This window comes from Watersipora subatra, chromosome 1 (assembly GCF_963576615.1).
Source record: "Watersipora subatra chromosome 1, tzWatSuba1.1, whole genome shotgun sequence".
In the NCBI taxonomy this organism is placed as follows: Eukaryota; Metazoa; Bryozoa; class Gymnolaemata; order Cheilostomatida; family Watersiporidae; genus Watersipora; species Watersipora subatra.
This window is the reverse complement of record NC_088708.1, coordinates 60,171,460-60,198,900: the sequence shown is the minus strand read 5'-3', so window position 1 is coordinate 60,198,900 and position 27,441 is coordinate 60,171,460. Positions and strand designations below refer to the sequence as shown.

Below are 27,441 nucleotides of genomic sequence, written 5' to 3'. Positions count from 1 at the left end.
GTTTCACTGTATTAGTATTATCGTGAATTCATTTCCTCTAGCAACTATTTAGTCTCAGATATATTGGATTTGTTAAACAAAAACAATAAGCTGATAACTATTGGCAGTTTGATATAAAATACAATTAAACTTGTTCGTACCGAAACTGACTATATTGGTATAAGAGACTTGTCTCAGCATACCGAACCTGTTTCAGCCTGCGTGGTTTCACTTTTCAAAAGACCTTTGTAAAATCCTTTTATTTGTTGGTAAATTTGTATTCTAACAACTAATTATCAGCTTGAGTAATTACAATCGAATTTGTACTACTATTTTGATGCTATAATTAGTGCTTACTGAGCATGTTCAAGCTGGACACATGGTTATAAGTTTCTCTTTATTTACGCGAAAAGTATGTATCCTAACTGACGAGGTATAAATTTATTGCTTCGCTAAAAAATGTTCAATCGCTAATATTGACTATTTCAGCAATGTAGAAGAAATTGAGGTCAGAAGACGCTGTGAAAAACATTGAACAGCCAGAAAAAAATGAAATGAGTCCAAATGAAAGCAACAATCAGAACGTAAGTGGCCAAGCAAACGTTACAAATATTTTTATTTAAAAAATGTTAACTTTTGCATGTATTATAAATATTGTTTGTTTATGTCACTTGTTTTTAATAAATATTTGTAGCATTTGATAAATTATTAATAATTTATAAATCTGCAGATTATAGCATATTATTTAATAGTAACAATGCCACTATTTAAACTCAGCTTTCAATGCATCGGCGCTTATAACTCCTCTGCCATTGCACATAAAAAGCCAGCTTTTGGGGTAAACTGGAGCAAACATACCAATGAGTGGAATGAGCTTTTATTCATCATTGTTAGATATAAATCTTAAAGTTTGTCATCGCCTGTCGTTATCTGTCATTAAGTGTCTGTCCTGCTATAGCTATTATAATCGGGGAATGAAAAGCTCGCTTCATGCTGGATTTGAAGTCATGAAGATCGCAACCACAAGTTTCTAATCGCGTATCTAGCCACTAAGCTAAGCTATTTTTACAAATCTATCGCTCTTATCATATGTTGTGTAACCTTTTCTCAATTGCACACGTTAAATGACATTAATTGATACATTGCGCCCACGGATTATGACGGCCCTGTTATAAAATACATGTATTTTTCGCTTAATTCTATGAAAAACAATGCTTTTTCGTCCTCGCCATACTAGGGCAAATTTGTTTTCTGCCGTACGATATCAACAAAAATTTCTCTCGAATTCAAATTGGCGATTTTTGTACTGATTACGATGAAATAACAAAAATGTCGATATGTTATTCGTTGAATTACCTCCCACAATGCCGGAAAGAGATACTCGTTGCTCGCTATATCAGTTCAGCATAATCCATTACATGGTAAAAATGGATTCGTGATAAGTGATAAAATTTTAGTTATAAGCTTAGCTTACTAAAATACATACTAAAACTTCCTTTAAGTATGTGTGTAGTAAGCTAAATTCATTTAAGTTAGCCTCAGCATTTATATTACATGTATGTCTCGAAGGTAAGAACTCTTCACGGTATGTATACTGCATGTAGTACATTGTAATGTTACATTTTCTTGCAGATCATAACCACAAAATGCACAACGGTTATTGTAGTTACTAAGGTTAACATATTGTTTTGCTACTATTTTTTAACGATAATGATTTTACCAGGAGGTGTTTGCACTAGATAATTACTATGAGTTTCTATACCACTCTATACGATATTTTCGCCTTATGATGCCAACACTAAAATGAACTGAAATCATATAATTGTATATACCAAATAATTTTTCATTGTAATTGTAGCAAAACAGACTAGATTTAGCCATTACTTACAAATTATTTCACATTTACAATTACATGCCTTTACAGTTTTATTTCTCCTAATTTATTTCAACAAAACACTTCTTTCATAATATAAAATTTAAAAGTTAGTTGTTTGAAAACTTTTATAGTTGTTATATTTTTTCTCTAAATTTATTTGAATTGCATACAAAACACTTTTCACAAATTCCAAACTGTATGCACCGGTAGCGGAAAGGGTTAAGAAAGTCATAAGCTTACAAGTAGCTTACGTAAGCAGGCAAATCATACATAAACTTACAATTGTTTAGATGTTTATAATTAATGTTGCATATCTACATCATCAAAATAAAGCCAAGCTAGTAGTGAATTGACATACATTTTATGCAGAACATATTCTTTTAATATGTTGACTCGGGAAAGAATAGGCAATGTTGATCAATTTTGGTTAAACTGATCAGCATCATAAAATGTGCAAACATCACATTAGTTGCTCACTGAAGATAGAGCTTAGGAAGCCAGCTAATTATTAGCTCACCACTTCCAGTTGTGACTTCTTTTTAAACCCTTCTTAAATTAAGTTTTAAATACATATGCTGAAATTACATGTCCATGCAATAGGGGCCCTTGATAAAAACGTTGTCATGAACCAGTTCAAAAGACTGCTTTTCATCTGTAAAATTTCTTAGGTCAAAATAGGTCAATTTACAAAGTTAAATCTAGTTCGTTTTCTGCTTAGTTGTCAATGAGTATCTACTGTTCATGGTTACCTTGAATGGGGCAGCTGAACTCGGTCGTAGGCTTGGCAGTTTCAAGTTGAACCCGGATTGTCAGAAGACCACAGCTCCAGTAGAAGCTCATCAACTGGCCTTCAGCACCTTCCAGCTTCAACAAGCTCATGTTATAGAAACAGACTCCAACGATAGGGACACGAAAAGACAGCTGTACACTGTCAACTTTTGATTCCTGCATCCCATGAAGGTCCACCTCAAATATCTCTGATTGAAGATCAACTAAATGAGAACATCGCATTTTACCTAATATGAAAATTTGACGGATGATTGATTCAAAATACCTGCTCCCTTTGTAAATTGCCTTGCAGAAAAAGACATTCAAGTTTTTGCCTCAGGCATATCTAACAACCTAGTTCTGTCATCTTATCAAGCTAATGCTAATTCGGGCCGAGACCGTATGAAAAGAATAATAGTGTTCAATTACCTACTAATTAACTGGTCTTCAACAAAGAAAGACAGACTATAAAAGTATTCTAGCTCTGCAAGTTATTACGCAGTAATCAAATGTTGTTTTGATATGCTTTTCATCAATAATGCTTATTGAAGGCTGACCTCAATTTGTTGAAAATCATTAGATCTTTTGAGATCACTAAATTGAAAAACCTGCAGTCATTTTTGTGATATACTATGCATGGTGATTCTAAATAAGGTCAATAGTCTTTTTATCAGCAAGATTGTTGTTTGCATGAATATTGGGACCAAATTAGGCACATGCTTCCATAGCAACTTTTTTCAAGAAGTTTGGCTTATGTTCCTACTTTACAATTACAATAATAACATAAATTTTACACTGGTAGCTCATGGCAGTAACAAAAACATTAGTAAACGCTACCAACTAGTTGATTCAGGTTACTACTGTTTTTGTAGAAACAATAAGGAACTTACCAAGTAATTGGTTGCTCACAAGGCTGACAAACATCATCAGAGCAACAAGAGAATACATTATTTGCAACTTTGAATGCAGCATGACTAGATAGATCCTAGAAACATAAAACAATTAGTTTAGATAGAATTTAGATTGATGTAACAAAACCATGGTATATCAGTTTAATAGAATTAATTCGCTTAAGAATTATACATCACATTTCACCATTTTACTTCATGTTTTTACATTCATGTAAAAGCGCTATACTGAAAAAATGATGTCACTGGCTTCCCTCGTTTACTGGTGTATCTTAGCAGCTAATATATGCTAATCTAGTATACGTACAAGTTTTTAAACGTATGCAAGTATGAAGCATAATGCCATGTTTATTCCCTTCTCATTCTTAGCAATCAACGATTTGTCATAGATCTTTCAGCCTTTAATCTACAGAATAAAGCACACATATTCAACAGCTAATACCAAAGCTAAATATAATAATAATAATAATAATAATAAGTTTATTTTTCGTATGACTGATTTTGACTTATGATTAGAAACAACGAATTGGTCAGGGTAAGCCGTCAAAACGTTACCTCCGCAAAAGGCATGCAATTTTTTTGAATTAATTTTTTTTCCGTACAACGCAAATTTTACGAAGTAAGCTTAAAGACGTTTGTCATAAGAACTTTAGCCGTAATTACTTGAACTAGCAAATATTATGCACGCATATTGTCTTTTCGAGTGACGTATGTCAGATACTCTTCTGTAGCTGTATGCGTTTAAAGATAAACATACGCTCTTTATCATTATTCAAAATTAAATAATGTTTTAAACAGTATTGCAAATATACTTGTACCAAGAAATTTTCAATACAAGTACAATGTATGTGAAAACAACCTTGCGACGATCTCATGGTGTAGCGTAACACACTCGTCTGCGCAGCGTTGAGAAGTGCATCCACATGGTAGCGAAAGCTTAAATTAAACTGTCTTCCCATTGCAAACAACGACTCCTTATTTGTCGAATATCAACCCAATACAATAAATTAGAATCTAAGGCTTTTATATGCATTAAGCACGTTGTTATGTTTACACTAAAGCGTAGTTTTGCACAAAATATTTTAATACATATTTCATCTATAATCTTTTTTATATTAACTTTTTTTCAAATTAATTTGGCTTTAAATATTTTTTGTTTTTTTTTCAACTTGACCACTATTTTAGCTGAAAAATGGCACGATTTGAAAGGTTCTTCCAGCTATATTCCTAGTCATCATTGTACGTACCAGACTATTTAGACTAGTACGTACAATTACACTACCGTATATTCTGTAATATTTTTAGTACATACATGTATCTGGAAATCATAGAAATCATGGCCCCCATCACAGAGGAATGAAAACTACCACTTACAAAAACATGTCATTAAACTGCTATCCTTCGCACGAATTATGGACGGTTGGGCGACAGTCAATAGGGCGACAGACACTTAGGCGACACTTTCGGTTCAAAAGGCGACAACTTCAGACGGAAAGGCGACACAGCAGACAAACAGGCGACAATTCTGGACATTGAGACGACAATTCTGAGGGCAGGATTAATTCAAAATATTAAGTCCTGCTATGGCCTGTTATGTTGTTGTGAATTAGTAGTGAACACTAACAAGACACCAACTTTATTGATGCCCAGATCAGAAATCTTGCATTAGCATATTTTTTACGCATTGCTCCACCTTATTTCCTTGGCATCTATTACCTGCTTATATCCTCATTAATGCCATTAATCTGATTACATTATTCTTTTACACACAGTAGAATTTCATATTGTATTAATGAATGTACCAAATATTTATTTAATTGAGATAGTTGTTATTTAAAAAAACTGCTGAGATTAATCTGTCTTTAATCGCCCAACTATTCTTCTGTTCATCCTATTCCACAAATTTAACTTTAGAGTCTGTCAACACGCTCAGAAGTCATTTAGCCAGTCACTATTTTCTTTTTCACTTCCTTCCTTGAATGCTTGGAAAAACTGGCAAGTTGCTTATCAGTGTGGCAAGAGTCTGAGATTCCTTACCGCCTAATTTATGACATCATAGAGGTACCAACTTTTTCAACCCCTTTGAAGCGATGCATTCTTGAGTCACTAGCATACCGCTGTTAATGAGTCATTATACTACCTTTGGCTTATGTATCATGTATTAGGTATAACGTATTAGGTATTATGTATCACGTATCAAAAATACGTATATCAATAGTTTGCAGCATTAATTTTTTTACAATGACTTTATACTGATTGATAATATGTAGATAAACCCATCTAGCGATAGAACTTCTCTTTCCTATCTAGAATGACGAGATCAGGTTCACGGTTATAAATTGGCAACTGAATATTACTTTCTACTAATTCTAAAACTTACATGAAAAGATAATTTGAATTACAGGAGTATAATTGTACACAGTGACTCGCAGGTGCTCGAATGCACTTGCACTTCCAATCATACACAAAAATAATTGCAGGAAATTCCCTACACCACTATTTAATAAAGTTGTTATTTAAGTTCAAGCCAATGGCTGTCTATGTAATATCTTCCCATCTTTTCTGAAGTCCGTCCTTTGTTAAAATAGTCGCATATAAAAAAGATTCATAGTGCGTGTTAAAATGCAAAATATAGTATATGATGTGGTACATGGCAGCATTAACCTGCAACTGAGTATATATCACAAAGGTCTTTGAGGTGTTGATCACTCCTCATTGTCTCAAACTACAGGTTGTGTGTGCCATCGGGATCTGTGACAAAGGTAATTCGGTCAAATATCTCCAGTGACTCTAGGGTAACATGGCATCAGGACCAGTTGATTTCTATGCTTTGGAATGGATCATTTCTCCATAAGCTTTCTGTGATGCTGTTTAGTCTTCTTGCAACAAGCTGCAGAAGTTAGTAAAATATGGATATATCTTAGACACCTATGTCAGAAAAAGCCTTCACTCTTCATACTCAAATAAAATCTCAACAAACATAGATCAGTGTGAACCGCAATTTAGCCTATTGAGTCTGCATTATAATGACATTGAATTATTATCATAATTGTAAAGAAACAAGGATAAGGAAATTATTATTTCCACAAGTAAATGAGAAATTAAAATAATAGGAAATTGTCTTTCATCTCACACAAAGAGCAACCACTTCTCCCAGCTACTGTGAATTTTGACGATCGAAACCATAAAACTATTTCGTTTCGAGGTAAGATAACTCTAAAGTTTCAACAATCAGAGAAGGGATATCTCTAAAGTTTCAATATTCAGAGACAAGATTGTCGACAATTCAGCCGAGAACGTGACTTTTCGAACAGTTTTGAACAAACATGCTGATACAAAAACAAGTTTTGGTGCTTTAATTGAATAAGCTAGATGCATTTTTAGAAAAAAAACCTTAATATTTTGTTAATTGTCTGGGCTAGCATAATTAGAGAAATCCCAATCCCACCAATGGCGTTTAAAAATACACGTTGCAATTTCGATTTATAAAAAAGTCTGTAAAAAACAATAACATTTTCAAGGCTACGTTTCAAAAATATACGTAAGCATAGCACACAACGACAGCATCTCATAGTTTGTCAGTACATTACCTTGCCTTCAATCAAACAGCAAACCAATTTGTCGCCTTATAGTCTAGATTTGTCGCCGGTTTGTCTGCCGTGTCGCCTTTCCGTCTGAAGTTGTCGCCTTTCGAACCGAAAGTGTCGCCTACGTGTCTGTCGCCCTAGTGACTGTCGCCCAAAAGTCCAGTTACCCCTTCACACTTTTATGGTTTTAACGACTCTACAATAAACTCTCGGGCTAGCTAATGAAAAAAGAAAATGGTGAGCGATTGAGTTATAAATTTTCTTGCCGAAGTTGGGTATTATGATGCTATGTGTGTTCTACTGTTCATCAAAAATTATTGCTTTTATACTCAAGTAGTCATTAGTTGTTCTTTAGCCAATATGAGTAATTTTGCGTGAATTATAAATACTCCATTGCAATTAAATGCTCTCGTGCTTCAAAAACTGCCCGTCATCACATTTGTTCCTGCACCTCTTTTTTCTTTTTGACCAGTATCAAAGAATGTTTTCATTGGACCTTTTATTAAATATTTTAGTGCCATGTTGTCAAGACCAGAAATATGAAAATTGGTTCCAAGATAATACTTTATGATTTTTGTCTCAACAATGTGTTCTTAAAGTTGCACAGATATATTCTGATTACGTTTTAGTGTAGTTTGCTAATATCTAAGATTTTTTATTTTTCAGTAATGTATGGGATTTGAACACTAGTTTATCAAGTTTTACTCCGATTTTTAGCATAAGTTTTGGAATGTTTTCTTGTTCAATATTTTTTCCTACTCGTTTGGCTTACCTGAAAATATTTGTCCTCTTAAAAGCAATCTTTTTAATTTTACATATCGCTTGGTTAGTTCGTTTGTCTAAAGCACATGTTTGTCATGATGGTGTACTACAATTATCTATTTCACGTTCCAGTCTCGGCGATATGACTCACGCACGACTATATTCTCTCCTGAAGGTAAGTAGCCTACTTGTTCTATTGTATGCTACGTACTCGCTATTTTTTATTTGCTTTGAGAAAATTTGTTAAAAAATGGCATTCACTGAGTAGATGGCTTTGGGTTTATGTTTCATTGGGTTGAATGGCTCTAGGTTTCAGTATTCTATGGTAGTTAAACTCTAATACACATGTGCATAAATTTCAGATCAGTAACTTTGGTTTAATAAGTTATATATATATATATATATCTATGACGACGGAATTTGTGTGACGATTTAGGGAGACTCTACCAGGTGGAATACGCGATGGAAGCTATTGGTCACGCTGGCACATGTCTCGGAATTCTAGCCAAAGATGGTATATTACTGGCAGCTGAAAGAAGAATCACAAACAAACTATTAGATGAAGTATCATATTCCGAAAAAATATATAAGCTAGACGAGTAAGTTTTAACTTAAAGTTTGTTGTAACCTACATCTTTTAATGTACTAAGCATGAATTTACACTTTGTGAGTTGGGTATTTCAACTATTATTTACAGTGACATGGCAACTAGTGTAGCAGGAATTACATCAGATGCAAACGTCTTGATAAATGAACTTCGTCTCATAGCTCAGAGGTTGGTACACTTTTACATCAAACTTACAGATTAGCTTGTAAGATGTTTAGTAGTTCTATGAATGATTCTGTTAAATCTGTTTTATCTAAATGTGGTACTTGCTGATCAGTTTTACATTAAAATATAATAGTCTCGTCATAAAATAACGGAATAATGATTATCTATTGCAATTGTGTGGAAGCACAGTGATGAGATCTGAATACTCGAGCTAATAGACACCGTAGCTGAAGCGTTGCTGCACTTCTTGTGAGGGTCGCTGAAGCAGCGGATACTGATTAGCATAGGATAAGTAAATCTTCTCGCTGAGTGTTTCTCCTTATTGTAACTGTTTACTCCCAGCCACTTTGTTTGCTTCCTTTTCATTTTGCATACAATTGTAGGTACGTGCTGACCTACCAAGAGCCAATGCCTTGTGAGCAGCTTGTCAGTACTCTGTGTGATGTGAAGCAAGCTTACACTCAGTTTGGAGGTGTGTCAATGTTTATTGGGAAAGGGTGATTTGTGGGTCAAAAATTAAAATGTTACATCCTGTAACGTTAGAGTTCCGTTTGGCAATGTCTAAATGTTGTGGCATTGGAGCAAAATAAGCTTAGCGAAAAGCATTGTAGCACTGCAGTGAGCTGTTCGGCTATAGCGTTTTATATGTGTATGGTTTGCTATGGTTGATAGTATGACTGGACAGCAAGTAGTGACTTTATCATCAACATAGCGATTCACAGTTTTGATCGAGTCGAGGCACCCTGTTATATAGATAATATGATTGTCTACCAAAACATACATCACTATCAGGGAAATATGGTCTGCTACAGGAAAGAGACCCTTTGGAGTGTCGCTGCTTTACATGGGTTGGGACAAACATTATGGTTACCAGCTTTATCAGAGTGACCCCAGCGGTAACTACAGTGGCTGGAAGGCAACCTGTATTGGCAATAATAGTGCTGTGAGTAGCCGAGTTGTTTTTTTTACTTCTCCACCTGGTTCACATTGACTTAGCTAGCTTCTAAATATCTGATTGGTGTCATATGTTTAGGGAGTTCACACTGTGATATGCGATGAATTTTCAATAGTCATCATTTTTGAGAACTGGGAACAGGCATTTGAACATTTATTACGGGTGATTTGCTTACTTTGAATGTTGGTCAAATTTATTGAATATCAAACATCCAATATTGATAATGAATTGATGGTTTTTGCTCAAACAAAAGAGATGATGAGCATGATGATGAGTATGATGGGCAAGCCTAAGTAATCCTGAATGGTATGGTCATATTATAATACTAATAGATCTCTTGAATCTCTGAAAACAATCTCATTACTTAAATAAATATAAACTGTTTAAAGTCAGCGTGACTTTCTGCTTACATCTGGAATGCGCTTTAGTATTGTAAGATGTTCACCTGAATTGTTTATTGTAAAAATGCTTAGAAATAATTCTGGGCTTTTGTTTTGTGGTATAATAGTGGCCAATAATTGTACAGTAATTAAATTACATCTCGATCATATTTACATGTATATACGGGGGTAGAGTGTAGGTTGATAAAATTGCAAACATACATCATTTAAATTTTAATAACCGTGAGTATGCACATCTTATCATCTCCATACAATTGATTGTTTTAAAAATCTGGTAATTCATGCGTTGCGAAGTTATTGCCAGCTATCACAATAGGCTGTCTCATTCACAGACTTCACAGTTCATCAACACAGTTTTTACTATTTTTGTGTGTGTTTATATTACAGGCACTGCCATTCCCTAAAAATGGAGTACATTGTATTATGATACAAATATATTCAATATAAAAATGTATTGTTCCCGCACTGAGCTAACACAACATTCGAGCTAACAGTCGCTTGTTCATTGCTTTTTTACAGTTGGTCTAATTTATAGATATGTTAGACTTTGTTACAACATTACACAATTATAGTATAGCTTATTCTAGATGCCTTTAGTTTTGTGCTAAGATTCCGTCATTGGTTTTATAATTGGAATAGCTGTCCAATGGTTTATCTGGGCACTCACACGCCGACTTTGTTCACAGGCTGCTGTGTCAATGCTGAAGCAAGAGTATAAAGATGATGAGATTTCTTTAGAAGAGGCTAAGAAGTTGGCTATCAGAGTGCTCAGCAAGACCCTTGACATGACTAAGATCACAGCAGAGAAGGGTGTGTGCCCTCTATTTACTAACCTTCCCTCAATCTACTAGTCTTCTCTCTCAGTCTACTAGCCCTCTCTCTCTCAGTCTACTAGCCCTCTCTCAGTCTCCTAGCCCTCTCAGTCTCCTAGCCCTCTCAGTCTCCTAGCCCCCTCTCTCAGTCTCCTAGCCCTCTCTCTCCGTCTCCTAGCCCTCTCTCTCTCAGTCTACTAGCCCTCTCTCTCCCAATCTACTAGTCCTCTCTCTCAGTTTCCTAGCCCTCTCTCTCAGTCTACTAGTCTTCTCTCTCAGTCTCCTAGCCCTCTCTCAGTCTCCTAGCCCTCTTTCCGTCTACTAGCCCTCTCTCCGTCTACTAGCCCTCTCTCCATCTACTAGCCCTCTCTCCATCTACTAGCCCTCTCTCCGTTTCCTAGCCTTCTCTCTGTCTCCTAGCCCTCTCTCAGTCTCCTAGCCCTCTCTGTCTCCTAGCCCTCTCTCAGTCTCCTAGCCCTCTCTCCGTCTACTAGCCCTTTCTCAGTCTACTAGCCCGTCTTCAGTTATCTAGTTCACTTTCACTGTACTAGCATCGTAGCATGCCTTCGTTATACCAGTATACCATCAGGTTACTAGGTACTTTCAATCTGCAAGCCTGGTCTCGATCGGTGTCTACATTCCGATACCCATCTCCTCAGATCTGAGTTTGATCACGGTTGGCTAAGTTACACACAGAAGATAAGTCTTATAATCTCTAGGCTCTGCCCATATGCTCTACCAAAATTGGTAGCATTTCTTTTTGAATTCTCGTTGTTTTGTTTGCTGATGGGTTGCTATACCAATTTTCTATTCTATTGATATTTAATACAAGCATATGTTGCTTATATTTATGATAAAACTTGGTTGACAATGCATGTGAAGAAACAGCGACTTCACTTTCATACAAAGGTTGTGCGATATTAACTCCAATCTAATGTGTTGCAGTTGAAATAGCTGTCTTACGAAGGGTTGATGACAAGACTAAGATTAGTATTCTGGAAAATGCGGAGGTGACGAGTCTTATCAAGGACTTTGAGGTCAAGGAAGAGGAGACAAAGAGGGCAGAAGAAAAGAAAAAACAGCCAACAGCGAAATAACTCATACTCGATGACTCGCATTAGCGTACAGATACTGTAGATAACTTTCCAATTGATGTACATGTTGCTGTAGAGTGCTGCTTATAAATCTGTATATCTCTGCATGTGGACAGGTACAGCCATATGGGCAAGTCTATATTAAAATATAACGATTACACAATATCATGGGCTAGTACACAGCAAAGTGTTGCCCAGGTACCTGCATTGCCGTAGTAACTCCCAAATATTTGAGGCAGTTCATTGTCAGTATGCACAACCCTTGAAACACTCTGCACATATATACAATAATACAGTATGCTCAATAATATTTAGCATAAAATCAGTTACTTGGTAAAACAGCCACCTGCCAGTATGACTTATGGTTCAGGATAACTCCCTTGAACTGTTGCTAACAAACTTTGAAACATACACATCCCAGATCGCAAACATCTCTCTTGAAGCTCAGCCAGTGATGCGGCATGAGTTGCAACAGATATTATTATAGTAAGACAGTTTACAAAGCCGGGCCTGTACAACCACATGGCAAGACCTGTATTTGTCTGTGCAACTGGAGTCCACATATTGCTGAATGATGGGGCATGCAGGTGTTGCACAGTTCTTTACTGTAGGTGGTTTTATATCTTGTAAGCAAGAGTTGTCTTCTTTTCGATCCTTGTTTAAACACATGACTCTCCGTCTCTGGTGTCCCTCACCACAACTCACTGAACACTGTGAATAGCAACAAAAGATTGATATTATTTTATCCTTCGAGAAAATAGAATTTCTAAAAAGTGGTTTGATCATCCTGTATTAAAACTTTTAGCAATAAAATATAACTTGGCTTGGATTAACAAGAATTGACATATTTATATAAGCCTTTGCTCTGCTTAGCACAAGTATCTTGATTTCTAGTTAAACCGTTAGTTGAACTATTTAGCATGATTGTGTGCACAATAAAAGTAAACTCCTGTGCTTGCCTCTGACCAATCAGTTGTCATCCATAGAGATGTTGACTGGTTGCAGTGTAACTTTTGACACTTTTGTTTGTGAGTTGGCTTCTCCTGCCCTATGCATTGAGAATCTTCAAGTTTTTCGTAATTGCTGTGCTCCACAGCCATACAGAAGACATGTCGTCTTTGATATGCTTCTTCACAACTTCCTTCACACTAAATCAAACAATATTATGTATTTAATGTTTACTGATTAACAGAATAACTGCTATTATTTTACTTGTTAACATGCTGAATACACCCTTTCAATTGACTACCAAAAAACAATCTCTTTTCTAGTATTTTATAATGTTTTTTCTATGCTGTAAACAGATATAGCCATATCTAGCATGAAGTTGAGGTGACTAAACCCAAACAGATTGCAAGAAAAGGAAAAAAACACAGCTACATAGAAGTCAGTGATAAATTATAAACCATGAGACAGTCATTGTTGAAATGACTGGCTGTAAATGGAACAGAAGCAGCCAATAAATTTTTAGTTTTTAAAATACTTAAAGGTTGACTTGCAACAAAACTCACATTACCGTTATTTGATATGAAAAAATTCACCTTTTCTTACTCTGTTATGTTGTAGGTGCAAAATATGTGGAAAGGTGATTACAAGCTCTTAAAAGCTCAAAAACGAACAGAAAATCACAGCCACACGAGACCGCCGTAGTTTGGATTCCCTTTCCAAAACGGCTCAAATGTGATGTAGTTGTGAGAGGTGGTTTCTGTTTACACTTTCTTGCAACCTTATTCGTCAAAATATTTTCACAAATATACTTCATGCATTCAATAAAACTATGTCTATTGTTCTTACGCGTCTGTTTTATCGTCATTGTAATGCTGTCACTTTTAGCACTGATATCTTATAACTTACCATGAAAAATCGTTAAACTTTTTAACCTTAGCTCGAAAGAGTACATATCATTGTCTGATAATCATGGCGAGCCTGTTGGTCACCTGTGATAATCGAAAAGTGCTGCAAAAATTATTTGCGAAGTAGTGGGTCACATGATCAGAGAACGACTTGACGATTGAATAATGCCGAAATAAAACTGTAAAGTAGCGAGCATCTATATTCGATACGGGGTCTTCGGTAAAACCCGAAGTGTTTGTCATAAACTAGTACTACGATAAGTTTTATATTGAGCTTTTTATTGGCCTTTCAATTCACGTGAGAACATACGTGACAAGACGATGACCAAATTTCGTGGTTACGTCATCGAAATAAAGAGATTCTAATCTACGGCCGCTTTTCGTTTTTGAGCTTTTAAGAGCTTGTAATCACATTTCCACATATTTGGCACTTACAACACAACAGAGCAAGACATGGTGAATCTTTTGATACCAAATAACTATAATGTGAATTTTGTTGCAAGTCAACCTTTAAACCATAACTGTCACGAACAACTTTTATCGTGTCCAATAGGTAAATCAGACATGCTGATTCCGATTTTGTACTCAAAATAAAGATTAGTCACTAACCTTTAAAGTCATTTAGGCTTTTTTAAAGCGTTTCAATATCCGTTTCGAAAACATCACAATGGGCATTACAAGCTCCTCCCATAAATATGTGACGAAACCTGGCTTTTTCAGGAATGGAAGTTGGGAATGTTTAGTCCGATTTAGAATAATAGAGATTGGTGTCTTAAAACCCGTTATTATCTAAATCCAGCCTGTAAAATAATTTCAGTTTTTTATGAAAGGTATATAAACTATTTAAAATTGCTCGTGGCTTGTTACATGACGTTTAAATGGGCTGAACGCCGAGAAAAATGAGCTCGAAAAGCGCGGTTTTATCACAAGCTAGCGTTGTTATCGCGCTTTTTTTAAATATGCAACGCTAAATAGCTTATCTACCTTTCAAAAAAGACTGATATCATTTTTAAGGCTGAATTTAGATATTACTGGATTTTAAAACGCCCATCTCTATTATTCTAAATCGGTCTAAACATCCCTACGTAACTTCTGTTCCTAAAAAGCTAGGTTACGTCACGTATTTATGGGCGGAGCTTGTTATGCCGATCGTGTTGTTTTCGAGACCGATATTAAAACGCTGTAAAAAAGCCTTCATTACTCTGAAAGTTAGTGGACTAATCTTTATTTTGAGTACAAAATCGGAATCAGCGTGTCTGATTTACCTAGCAAATACGATAAAAGTTGTTCGTGACAGTTATGGTTTAAGAATTGATATAATTATGAATGAGTTGAATAATTGAGAGTGGCAGGAAAATTTTGCTATCACTCAATGCTATCAATCAACTCAATTATACTCATAATCAGAATGATATGAAGGTTTATGTAGTTGCATGTTTGCATAAACAGAATGATATGAAGGTTTATGTAGTTGCATGTTTGCATAAACAGAATGATATGAAGGTTTATGTAGTTGCATGTTTGCATAAACAGAATGATATGAAGGTTTATGTAGTTGCATGTTTGCATAAACAGAATGATACGAAGGTTTATGTAGTTGCATGTTTGCATAATCGGAATGATATGAAGGTTTATGTAGTTGCATGTTTGCATAAACAGAATGATATGAAGGTTTATGTAGTTGCATGTTTGCATAAACAGAATGATATGAAGGTTTATGTAGTTGCATGTTTGCATAAACAGAATGATATGAAGGTTTATGTAGTTGCATGTTTGCATAAATTTTGAAAGAGTTTTATGCAATCTCATATCAGATGTAATCAGATAAAACAACATAAGGACCCACGTCTGACCAAGCTCCGGTAAACCAGCTGCCAAGATTTCTACATTCAGATCTGCTCTCACAAGCCTGCACTCTATTAGGCGGAGAGCCACATAAAGAGGATGTTCGAAGGCTACTATATGACTCCTCATCAGCTGGACAAAACAATTCTCTTGTCTGGTCCCCTCTGCCACATCCATTGCACTAGAAACGATAAAGATTTTTAGCACTCGTGCTAAAATAAAAACAAATAAAATCCTGATAACGGCACGTGTGAAAGTTTTAAACTTGCATCAAGTTCAACAAAATGAAATAGCGAAGCTGTTTTATTACTTAGATTTTAAATCTATGAGGAAAAACATCAGGAAATTGTTGGATTGTTTATTATAAAAATAAAAGGCTGACAGCAGACGCTTGATTTACAAAATGTGTTCGTCATATGAATGATTTGGAGAAATCTATATGATAACAAGACTGCAACCACTATAACAGGACTGTGACATATAAAAGGGTATCCATCTTCAGTGACACTAGCTGATCATGGCTAAGAGCCATGGACTCTCTGCCAAAAGGAAAAGCGGACGACTCTCAATTATTAAATCTTTATACAATAGTTTTATTAGCCGAGCTGTTCGCTTGTTGCACTGGTGCTCTTGAACAAGCATTTTACTTGTGCAGTCTTGTCAAAGCAGTTGATGGTGTTGTACAGGTAGAGCTAAGGACTTCAGTATAACTTTCTCCGTGGAACAAAGCAGGTGATCAATATTGGATATAACATTTACATACCAACTATATATAACAGGAATTTTTTTAGTTTAAAATAGCATATTACACTAATTAACAAGAGAATTTTAGAGTTTACCAAAGGCACTGCTCAATATTGTTTAAGGGTTTATAGAGGGATGATTGTGACAAAATTCAGCATGATGTCATCTTTTACACATGGGCATATGCTTGTAAAAACTTGTTGAAGGGACAACGTGAAAGATTAGCCCAAAAGCTCACCAAACTATCAACTGCGTTAGTAATTTTAGCAAACTGTTGTGATTAAGATGGCATACTTTCATCCATTACATATTAAAAAACAATATACATGTTCAATTTGTGTGCTTAACATAAATAGTCTAGTTTATGTGCACTTTATTATCTTCTGGTAATACTTATTACCGTATTGAGCCAGTCGCTGTAGAACCATGTCGTATCGCAAGAAGAGTAACATCGTTCAGTATCTCGGGGCTTGTCCAAACTACATTTTCTATCATCGACAACACCTCCATTTCCGTTCACACAGTTGACTACTCGCTGTCTGCTGCCTGATCCGCACTGAGCTGAGCACTGTTAACAGTAGCACTAACATATCTGTTAACGGTGTGACTAAAATCACTGTTAAAGTTGTACAAGCGCCAATAAGTGACACTCAAGTATACTCACCGCAAACTGGTTGTTGCAAACTGGTTGTATCTAATGCTAATAGAATAAAGTGAAATATTGTATGTTTTTAATTAGTGCTCCTATGTCTGAGAAGGCAATTACTAAAAGATAGTATCACGCTTTTGAATGATGCTTTGTTTGTCCTAATCTAAACTGAGCTTTTACAAAAAAAAATAAATGAATGAAATCATCAAAGAACTAGGTGTTATTATCCCACCTTACGTCTTCCTTGTTATCAGAGGATGTAATTTTATAAAAGCGTACATTTGGTACATGCATCTTAAAATTATACTGAAGGTTGAAGGCACCATACAAGACCCAAAGAGTAAATGCTGTGTAAAAGAAAATCTACTCTGTAGTTGCTAAAACATTTGATGCTTGTTCAGCTTGCAAAACAATTTTTTGCCAATATGTAGGTGTGGAAACATATGTAAGTGTAGAAACATATGTAAGTGTAGAAACATATGTAAGTGTAGAGACATATGTAAGTGTAGAAACATATGTAAGTGTAGAAACATATGTAAGTGTAGAAACATATGTAAGTGTAGAGACATATGTAAGTGTAGAAACATATGTAAGTGTAGAAACATATGTAAGTGTAGAAACATATGTAAGTGTACAAACATATGTAAGTGTAGAAACATATGTAAGTGTAGAAACATATGTAAGTGTAGAAACATATGTAAGTGTAGAAACATATGTAAGTGTAGAAACATATGTAAGTGTAGAGACATATGTAAGTGTAGAAACATATGTAAGTGTAGAAACATATGTAAGTGTAGAGACATATGTAAGTGTAGAAACATATGTAAGTGTAGAAACATATGTAAGTGTAGAGACATATGTAAGTGTAGAGACATATGTAAGTGTAGAAACATATGTAAGTGTACAAGCATATGTAAGTGTAGAAACATATGTAAGTGTAGAAACATATGTAAGTGTAGAAACATATGTAAGTGTAGAAACATATGTAAGTGTAGAGACATATGTAAGTGTACAAACATATGTAAGTGTACAAACATATGTAAGTGTAGAGACATATGTAAGTGTACAAACATATGTAAGTGTACAAACATATGTAAGTGTAGTCTAAACTTGGTAAAAAATCTTGAAAAAGTTGCATTGTACAGAAAAGTTGTAAAATTAACACTCTGTTTACTCTTAAAAAATTAACTCTTCAGATACTGTTAGCTAGAGTGTAGTAACAAAAACTTTCAAACAAATACGTATCAAACACTTTTCTAATTAATTTTATTGAAGGGTAAAATTTAAATTGATTTTTTGCATTATTTAAATTTTAAGCAAACCGATGTGGAGTTAAAAGAAGTTTTGAAACTTGTTGGAACCATTTAAGTTGTCTTTATAAACATGGTGAAGCAGTAGAGATGCTGAATGCGTATGAACAGCAGAGAAAACCATGCAACAATTGACACTTATTGTGGACTTTTGCTGCACAAAACGCATTCAACTTTCTATATTGAATGATAAAGTGAAGAAATAAGTGAAGATTTCAGTTTCAATATTCTCTAGCTAATATCCTAAGTTTGAAGGTCTAGATGGTTTGTGTTATGCTAAAAATTACATTTTTTTTAAGATTGAAAATGGTGAACTGACTTTTCATCTGATTTCTATAATGAAGTTCGGTCAATGACTACAAAGGAACTGAAGATTGTCTTTTCTGTTGAGCCAACTGTTTACCTTCGACCAGCCTGAGTGCTTCCAAGTGTGACACATCTGGATATTAGAACACATTCTTACAGTTGACGGCTTCTTCGTGCTGTCACAATTCACAGCAGAAACAGACTCGGACTCAATGGATGAGATTCTTCTTCTGCATGTGACACTCCTAGTCTGGGTACTGTGACCGCAGGTAGCACTGCATTCTGACCATGTGTCTGTCTCCCACCTGCGGAAGAGTTAGCTAATTGTGTTAGGCTTAGTTAGTCATAGGTAATTACTTATATTGGCATTCTGATGTATTTTCAAAATATTTCATGGTATGTGGACAAAGGCGCTACCACAAGAAATACGCTAGAGTTGTGTGTAAAAGTAGAATTGTTCCGCTCAAGAAGAGCTGGTATTTGAATACATTAACGGATAAGGACATTATTATAAATCATTAGGTATCTACGGTATGCCAAAAGTAAGTAACATTTGCTATTGCAAAATAAAGTAGTTGATACTATAAATAGGTGTTTTGGTTTTAAAAACTTTTAACCTAAATCAGTAACATAAAAATAAATGTTGACAAGAACTTAGATTTGCGTGGAGAAATTTTCAAAGGAAGAATTTGTTTTAAGTTTGTTTTAAGATAATGTTATTATTTTTGTATTTTTTTTATTTGCTATACTATATATCTTTGCTAAGTACCAAAAAATAAAGATTTTGTTCAAAATTTGTTTTGGGTTTTTATACTTTTAATCAATAAATATTTTCTAGTTTTTAAATCTATCAAACAATTTGACCTGAATTCTCATTTCTTCAACTAGCTTTTTTCTTCTCATGTCAGTTTAACTTTTCTTCACTCAGTCGTTCAATTTATAGCTTTGCTTATAGCTTTATAGCTTTGCCAAGAACTTTATAAGCAAAAAGCATGAAACTGTTTCGATGTAGTCAGTGAACTTTTGAACACGGTAGTGAAAATCAAAGGAAGTAACAATAAAACAAGAAAACAATAAGAACTTGGTTCATCGTAAGTAATATAACATACGTGTATGCCTGACATACAACAGAATTATATAAAAATAACTGGTTTACCGGGGTGAGCATGGTTGCGTGTTGCATAAAATTTTTTCTGGTTGAGGTCTCTGTAAACTCGGGCAATTTTCCTCTGTTACTGTAGCTTTAGAAGATACGAGCACGCAGACAACTCTCTGCTCTCTCAACCCTATAACACAACAGCTATTGACTCCCATCGACATAAGCATTGTTAATGTGATATTTGTTCGGGATAGAAAATAATGCATATCTCTAGTTGTGTAATCTTTAAACTTGTCAAGAAGTTAGTACAAAACTCGTCAAGTTATAATATTGAGTTTTATTTGCAAATCTCCAAACGGTTTTTCTTTAATATTTTGTTTATGCAATATGTTGCTTTTCATTATGGCTAGTAAGGGCAACCACTTGCTTGCTACTGTCTAGACCTAAGCAGACAAGCTAAAACCTGCCTTCTCCACACGGTTCAGAACATCCACCATCATCCAACACCCTCCATTGGTAAGTAACGCCGACGTATCCTTGCTGACTTGGTGACCTCAAACGACCTATAAATAAATGTATGTATAATCATTCCTTCAGTTTGTAAGAGTGAAGAATTGTTTTATAAATCATGAATGAAAAAAGTAGAGTACTTGGCCTGTTTGAAAATATTCAGTCCAATCAAACTGGTCATGATTGGTCATGGTTCATTTACATTTTTGGTGGCAGCATTTATACAGATGTCAGACTTTAGCACTAAATAGTATAACTGCTAACTGTTAAATGTATAACAACCTTGCTGTTCCTGATTGGAATGAGTTACTAATATCTCTATACACTCTTACCAAATCTATCAAGTAACCGACTCGGAGAATGCAAGCGAAAATAACAGACTGTGATGAAAAGACAACTACTCACCTAGTGAGTCTTGAACATACTTGGGAAGGTCAGCATAATTATCAACAGGGTGAGCTGCCGCAGAGTTGGTCGACACCTTCGGCCTTACAGGTAAAATGTAGTGATAGTAGATACCAGGGTTCCTCGTCTGCACCAGCAACTACGATACGCACCAGCAACTACGATACGCACCAGCAACTACGATACGCACCAGCAACTACGATACGCACCAGCAACTACGATACGCACCAGCAACTACGATACGCACCAGCAAACCGACATGGAGTTGAGTAAAATGAGCTACACTGGTCATATTAAAGCATGACTCTTTGCTAATAATACTGGTAACGACACTGCTAATTTAAACAAATGTTGGTCAAAGCTGTCAGCATGATGCTTTTGGTAATATATCAGCTAAATGATCTGCAAACAAGTTCACTGAAAATTAAACGGAAAATCTCTTTTGCTGGCAGGAGGCCTTTATTAATAGCATCACTGACAGCATAGAATTGAAGGACAATCTTTGAAAGCCCCATTTTATTGTTTATCGATTGTAGCCCATACAGCTGTGCAGACAAACACTGTGTACTATTACTTTGTTAAAACATTTCAACGCTGCAGTGTCACATACGCTGGCTCTTTCATAACTCCTATGTATGCTGGAGAAGATGTTTGCCGATATAAGTGGCTGTAGGAATGTGACATTTCCTTGAACACACAGCGTAGTTTCAATGCTTATAAGCATATCATATTTTATTCCTATCTTATTGAGACAGAGAAAATATATTTGACAATAGCCTTCAACCTTACACATTCATACAGATAGTTGCTTTAGCCAAGCTCAATATTGATCACAATCAAGGTTTTCGTGAACTAGTATAGACTCTTACCATAAGATCGATTGTCACCATATCAAGGCTAGTTAAGGACTCTTATCTACAACATAGCATTATTAGTACTATAATCTTACTAGAAGTGTAATCTCTTCTTGAAGAGGTCCTTGGATATAAATAGTCTCTCCTACACCATGCTGTCTTGGCTTCTTATACACAAGCTTGGTGCCAGCCACATCGTGTTCACCAGCCCAGGTCAGCGACCAGTTCCCATTAAGTATGCTCTGGTTGGTGCTCGAATACCGCAATGCTGTAAATTGAACTGAGTTTGCCAATCAAAACTAGATGAAGGTTGAGCCAATCAAAAATGAAATGAGCAAGAGAGAACGTGGCTGGAACATAAACCCGCCAACCACTGATTTTTGGGTGAATGGGTTTGGGTCTCCAGGGATTTTTAAAGAGAGCATTTTGAAATCTCTGTATGTAGTTTCGTACATTATACCAATGACTAGTCTGTGTTTTCAGTTGCTTGGCTTCATGTCTTTACGGTGTTTGAAATAGTGGATTTATCTTCTCAGCCATAGAGCAAAGTACCTAGGATTGCACATATACAAATGAACTTTTTCTATAATGCGAGTTACACACGCGCGCACATGCGCACACACTCCATGAATCACCATGGATCACTCCATGGTCACTCCAAGTCACTCCATGGATGGTTTACATTCAGACCAGAGACCGAATATGGCCAAATCATTTTGAAATATTTGAAGCAGGTGAAGACCAAACACATACAAGTAGAGTTCACAATTTATAAATCTAGAATATTCTAAATTTTCCTATAGCAAAATACAGAACCTAAATATCTACAGTAGATACATAGTGTGGTGAGTAGACAGTCTGGGCTGACTATCTATAGTAGATACATAGTGTGGTGAGTAGACAGTAGTCTGAGCTGACTATCTACAGTAGATACATAGTGTGGTGAGTAGACAGTAGTCTGAGCTGACTATCTATAGTAGATACATAGTGTGGTGAGTAGACAGTAGTCTGAGCTGACTATCTATAGTAGATACATAATGCGGTGAGTAGACAGTAGTCTGAGCTGACTATCTATAGTAGATACATAATGCGGTGAGTAGACAGTAGTCTGAGCTGACTATCTACAGTAGATACATAGTGTGGTGAGTAGACAGTAGTCTGAGCTGACTATCTATAGTAGATACATAGTGTGGTGAGTAGACAGTAGTCTGAGCTGACTATCTATAGTAGATACATAATGCGGTGAGTAGACAGTAGTCTGAGCTGACTATCTACAGTAGGTACATAGTGTGGTGAGTAGACAGTAGTCTGAGCTGACTATCTATAGTAGATACATAGTGTGGTGAGCAAACAGTAGTCTGAGCTGACTATCTATAGTAGATACATAATGCGGTGAGTAGACAGTAGTCTGAGCTGACTATCTACAGTAGATACATAGTGTGGTGAGTAGACAGTAGTCTGAGCTGACTATCTATCATAGATACATAGTGTGGTGAGTAGACAGTAGCCTGTTGTGACTATCTACAGTAGATACATAGTGTGGTGAGCAGACAGTAGCCTGTTGGGACTATCTACAGTAGATACATAATGTGGTGAGTAGATAGTAGTCTGAGCTGACTATCAATAGTAGATACATAGTGTGGTGAGTAGACAGTAGTCTGAGCTGACTATCTATAATAGATACATAGTGTGGTGAATAGACAGTAGCCTGTTGTGACTATCTACAGTAGATACATAATGTGGTGAGTAGATAGTAGTCTGAGCTGACTATCAATAGTAGATACATAATGTGGTGAGTAGATAGTAGCTTGGGCTGAATAGTAAGACAAAAAGTCTTACTCCTCCTAAGTCAATTGGTCAACAAGCTCTGCATTTCACAAGCGCTTACAGCCGATGTGATCTACTATCATAATAAAACAATGAAGGCTAAAGAAGGGGAGCTTATAGAAAAGATAAAAGAGATGGAATAATGTATATAATTTATTGACGAGACAAAGACAGAACAAATATATTCACTTACATAATGCGCCTAGTGAATGGCTTACCTTCACCGAATAGATTCTGAAGTGCAAGTCACTCGTAAAAGTCAAGTCACATGAAGCAAATCCCGGCTTTGTGCGTGTTTAACATGCTGTCTGTCAGTTGATATATTTATTTCTCATAAGTCAGATTTACGCGGGACGTTCATTGACATGACAGTCTGACAGCTAGTTACACACTCAACTTTAAAACTGCGCAGACATTTTGTTTATGTTGTTGCGTTACAATATCTTTTATATGAAGTAACTACTCCAACATTTCATCTAGCCTAGTTTCTGAAAAAGGTCTTTTGAGGGATGGTATTAGATTGCTTTATGCTTTTTATTCAGACATACTTCCACACGGACTATAATGTATGCAAAAAGCAATTCCAAAGAAAATTAATTACATGAACAAAAGCTTGGGAGTTCTATCGATGGGAGTTGTCTAAACTTACTTAAGGTCTCTCTAAATTATGTGAAAACAAAACGAGAGCTCTTTTTAGTCATACCTTTTTAGATGAAATGAGCTCAAATATAGACTCTCACTAACATTCATTATAAGAAATAAGTTGAAGTAAAAACCTTTCTCATTGCAGTTTATTGGCCTATGACTATACAATTTTTCATGGCTGTACATATTTTCACAACTTAATGCTTTTATCACTATTATATGATCAATCTAGGACAAAGGTTTTTTTCAGCTTCTTTCCCACACATAACAGTTCTTTTCTATCGAATAAGATTAACTCTAGGCCATTCACAGCCCTCAGTCCGTAGTCCTCACTCACACTTTATGAGATTCTTCTAGTTAATGATACAGCCAGAGGTTTGCTAGTTGGTGAGCTCGAGCCTGTTTTCAAACAGTAGTATTAGCCAATCAGCTAAAAAATTTAGGTACTTACATCAGGTTATTATACTACCTACACATCTGCTTATGTTGCCATCTACAAAACTCACCTAAATAGTTCCTGGTATTTCGTGCCTCTGTAATGTTGATGCTCTCTGCTCCTTTTGGAAACTCAGTAATGTACTCATAGGCAGCTTTGCTTGTCCGTTTAGTAAAAATGCCACTGATGACCCTGCAGGTGGTGTTATCTCCCCCACATTCTCCGCAGCGGTCGAGCCTTTTTCCAGAGCCTAGCATGCCATCACATCCGACCGTCTGCAACAGTATTGTCCAATCAAGTAAGTTTTAGCATTTTATCGCTAACTAACTAGTACCCTGGTAGTCTCGAGTGCCATGAGTCATTTTATTGGTAACTAGTACCCTGGTAGTCTCGAGTGCCATGAGTGATCATCCTGAGTGCCAATAAAACCCAGAAAATAAACATGTGCACAATAATTCTAAAATCTTAAAAGGTGAATGATTGGTGCAGGTGGTAGCATGCCAGGTGGCAAACATTATAGTCTTGGGTTCAAATCCCGCATGACACAATCATTTATTTTTCTAACCATTAGCTGTTATTAATAATAAAAGTTTTCGTACTGTCAGAATTGTAGCGAAAGTTTTATGACATTTTAAAAATTGTCAAAGATGTATATGTATTCTGGTTGTAAAAATACCATTGGCTTAAGTTTTCCCCACATTTGCTGCTAGTCAACAGTACAAAGATACGATTCACACATGAGATAACTTTTTAAACCTATCGATGAGACAACAAGCTTTACATAATCGTTGACCAAACATGTCATTTGGTAAATTAGCTATATGATATTACCTTAAGGAGAGTAATATATACGTTCCCTATTATCAGCTGGTCTGGTTAGCTGTATCTTAGAAGTAATACTTGAGGGTATGTTTGTTTAGAAGATAAGCCAATCAAAGACTTTAACAGCGATTATGTAAAAGATAATTTAATTGGTGCTCAATATTGATTTCTTTACATCTTAAAAGAGGTCCTTGCAGTTCACCATAAGTATATTAGTCATTGCTCATATAATAAGCAATCATCCTCGTGATCTGATTTATTTCCAATGGGTGCTTGTCTAGGCAATGAAGAGTTAAGTAGAGTTTTGGCTCCTCGTGTACTTAGGCATTATCTTAGTAGTAGAGATTGAGATACGGAAGGACGGGTGTAATCTCCAAGTACAGATAGAATTACAAAGTTATTCTTACTATAACAATTATATTATATAGATTATATAAATTATATAGATTGTATAGATTATATAGATTGTATAGATTATATACTATTAGATTAGACAGCAATTGATAAAGCAGCATGGATGCTCCCTGATACGTTATAGGTTGCACAATTCAATATTATAGGTGATATACTATAATACTGAATGATATTTACAAATTAATAATGAATGTAAATACCAGTGTATCATTTAATTAACAATGTACTTGATAATTCTCGCATATGCCAAAGACAGTTTCAACAGGCGCTTGCCCTTATTTTACATATATATATATATATCACTTTATTGGTAATAAAGTAATATTTTTTTACAATTTTAATTTAAGTAAATTAAAGAGCTCAAACACTTATAATAGTAGACAATTTTAGCTCAAATTTCTTTAGGTATTTTTAATAGGATAATTAATGTAGATAAGTGCGTATGATTACACTATACTGAATAGTTAGAAGCAACAACTGACAAGCAAGAATATGACATCGTTTTCTTAAATTGTATTGTACAGAGTTGAAAACAAATTTGGTGATTTATTTCTGAAATAGCTTGTATATGCTGGTACTCAAAACATTAAATTAGTCATCATGACTTTCCTTATGGTTTTTGTGTGACATTTTACACGACGTAACACAATAGTGTGGGAAACAGAAAAATCGTTCCCAGCCAAATATCATACAAAACTTCCACAATAAACTAAACATGACTACAAATACACAGATTAAAATGCATTGAAATTATATCTCTATCTTTAGTATTAATGTCAGATGGGAGCAAGCCCACTGTAGTTTGGAGCCTGCGAATTTCTCATTTCTCTTATTGCTAATCCTCTCGAACAAATATGCTCTTTTACGAGTCATGCAAGATGACTAGCTAGAGTTTCATGTAATTAAACAATCAAGCGTCTTATAAATGATTAGAAATCCAAGTCAACAATCACATGCGTGCGGCACCTGCACAATCCTGCAATTCGCTTTCAATTCTTATTCACACTGCAAAAAGTTGAGAAGAATCAAGGCGCAAAGGAAATTACGACCCAGAGTGAAATCTGTTGCTTGCATTGAGGAGATGATATTTTGCACAGTGTAGTTAGTGAATCCTTGGCTATAGCCAAAGAAGATCTTAAAGGTTTTTCGATAAGTTTTAAGGATAAATAGTATTGCATCATTACGGATGATCAAAGATGCAATTGAGAAATTTTTACAAAGTGGTGTAGCGATAGACAGTAGACAGTGTGGTATTGATAGCTGCCGATACGTGAGGTATCGTTGGAAGCTTACCTGATCGCGAAGATAGTACTGCGAGTGGATGGAAGCGAAGCAAAGAGCAGACGCCGCTAAGAGTAGCCACATGATCAGTCAGCTCTGTTACCCTTGCTTGTATAACAGTTGCTGTAACGCTCTACTTCAACTCATGTACGGCTCCAGAGGGCCCTCACTATTGCCAGCCAATGAGAGTGCGGCTCACCGAGTTTAGGCCCTTTCTATTGTTTGCTTTATAGTTATGCGGCCGGTTTTTACTGGCCAAATAAACAGATTCGAGTGTTTGCTAGAAGCTACCTTTTCTTTCATTTAATATTCCTGTCAGCATTATCATGTTATGCAAACAATAAAATGAGTAAAGAGTGTGTATCAATCAATGTATATTTTTAATGTTAATATCGCTAACTCATCACAGATTACAATTCTCTTTCGGTATATACATTAGGAACTAACAACCATCTTTCCAATGTTTAAACTAGAACTATAATGCAAGTGAAGCTATACGCGTTACAATCATACTTGAGGAATACTAG

At 35.5% G+C, this 27,441-nt stretch overlaps 2 protein-coding genes across 2 annotated transcripts; one reads left to right on the top strand and one right to left on the bottom strand.

The window, feature by feature from the left end:
* Window positions 1-7,285: 7,285 nt before the first annotated feature.
* Window positions 7,286-12,077, top strand: LOC137385586 (proteasome subunit alpha type-4-like). The gene is made up of 8 exons (XM_068072074.1): window positions 7,286-7,355; window positions 8,013-8,055; window positions 8,317-8,479; window positions 8,578-8,655; window positions 9,036-9,124; window positions 9,465-9,595; window positions 10,695-10,818; window positions 11,766-12,077. Exons 1-8 carry the CDS (start codon window positions 7,353-7,355, stop codon window positions 11,915-11,917), a joined length of 783 nt encoding a protein of 260 aa, XP_067928175.1. The 5' UTR covers window positions 7,286-7,352; the 3' UTR covers window positions 11,918-12,077.
* Window positions 12,032-27,034, bottom strand: LOC137385585 (thrombospondin type-1 domain-containing protein 4-like). Its single transcript, XM_068072072.1, has 11 exons — window positions 26,927-27,034; window positions 24,468-24,672; window positions 21,585-21,757; window positions 20,636-20,774; window positions 20,188-20,283; window positions 19,778-19,907; window positions 18,719-18,926; window positions 16,757-16,924; window positions 15,614-15,793; window positions 12,874-13,062; window positions 12,032-12,625 (listed from the first exon to the last, which is right to left on the bottom strand). The coding sequence occupies exons 1-11, from the start codon at window positions 26,996-26,998 to the stop codon at window positions 12,359-12,361; spliced, it is 1,827 nt and encodes a 608-aa protein (XP_067928173.1). The 5' UTR covers window positions 26,999-27,034; the 3' UTR covers window positions 12,032-12,358.
* Between the last annotated feature and the right edge of the window lie 407 nt (window positions 27,035-27,441).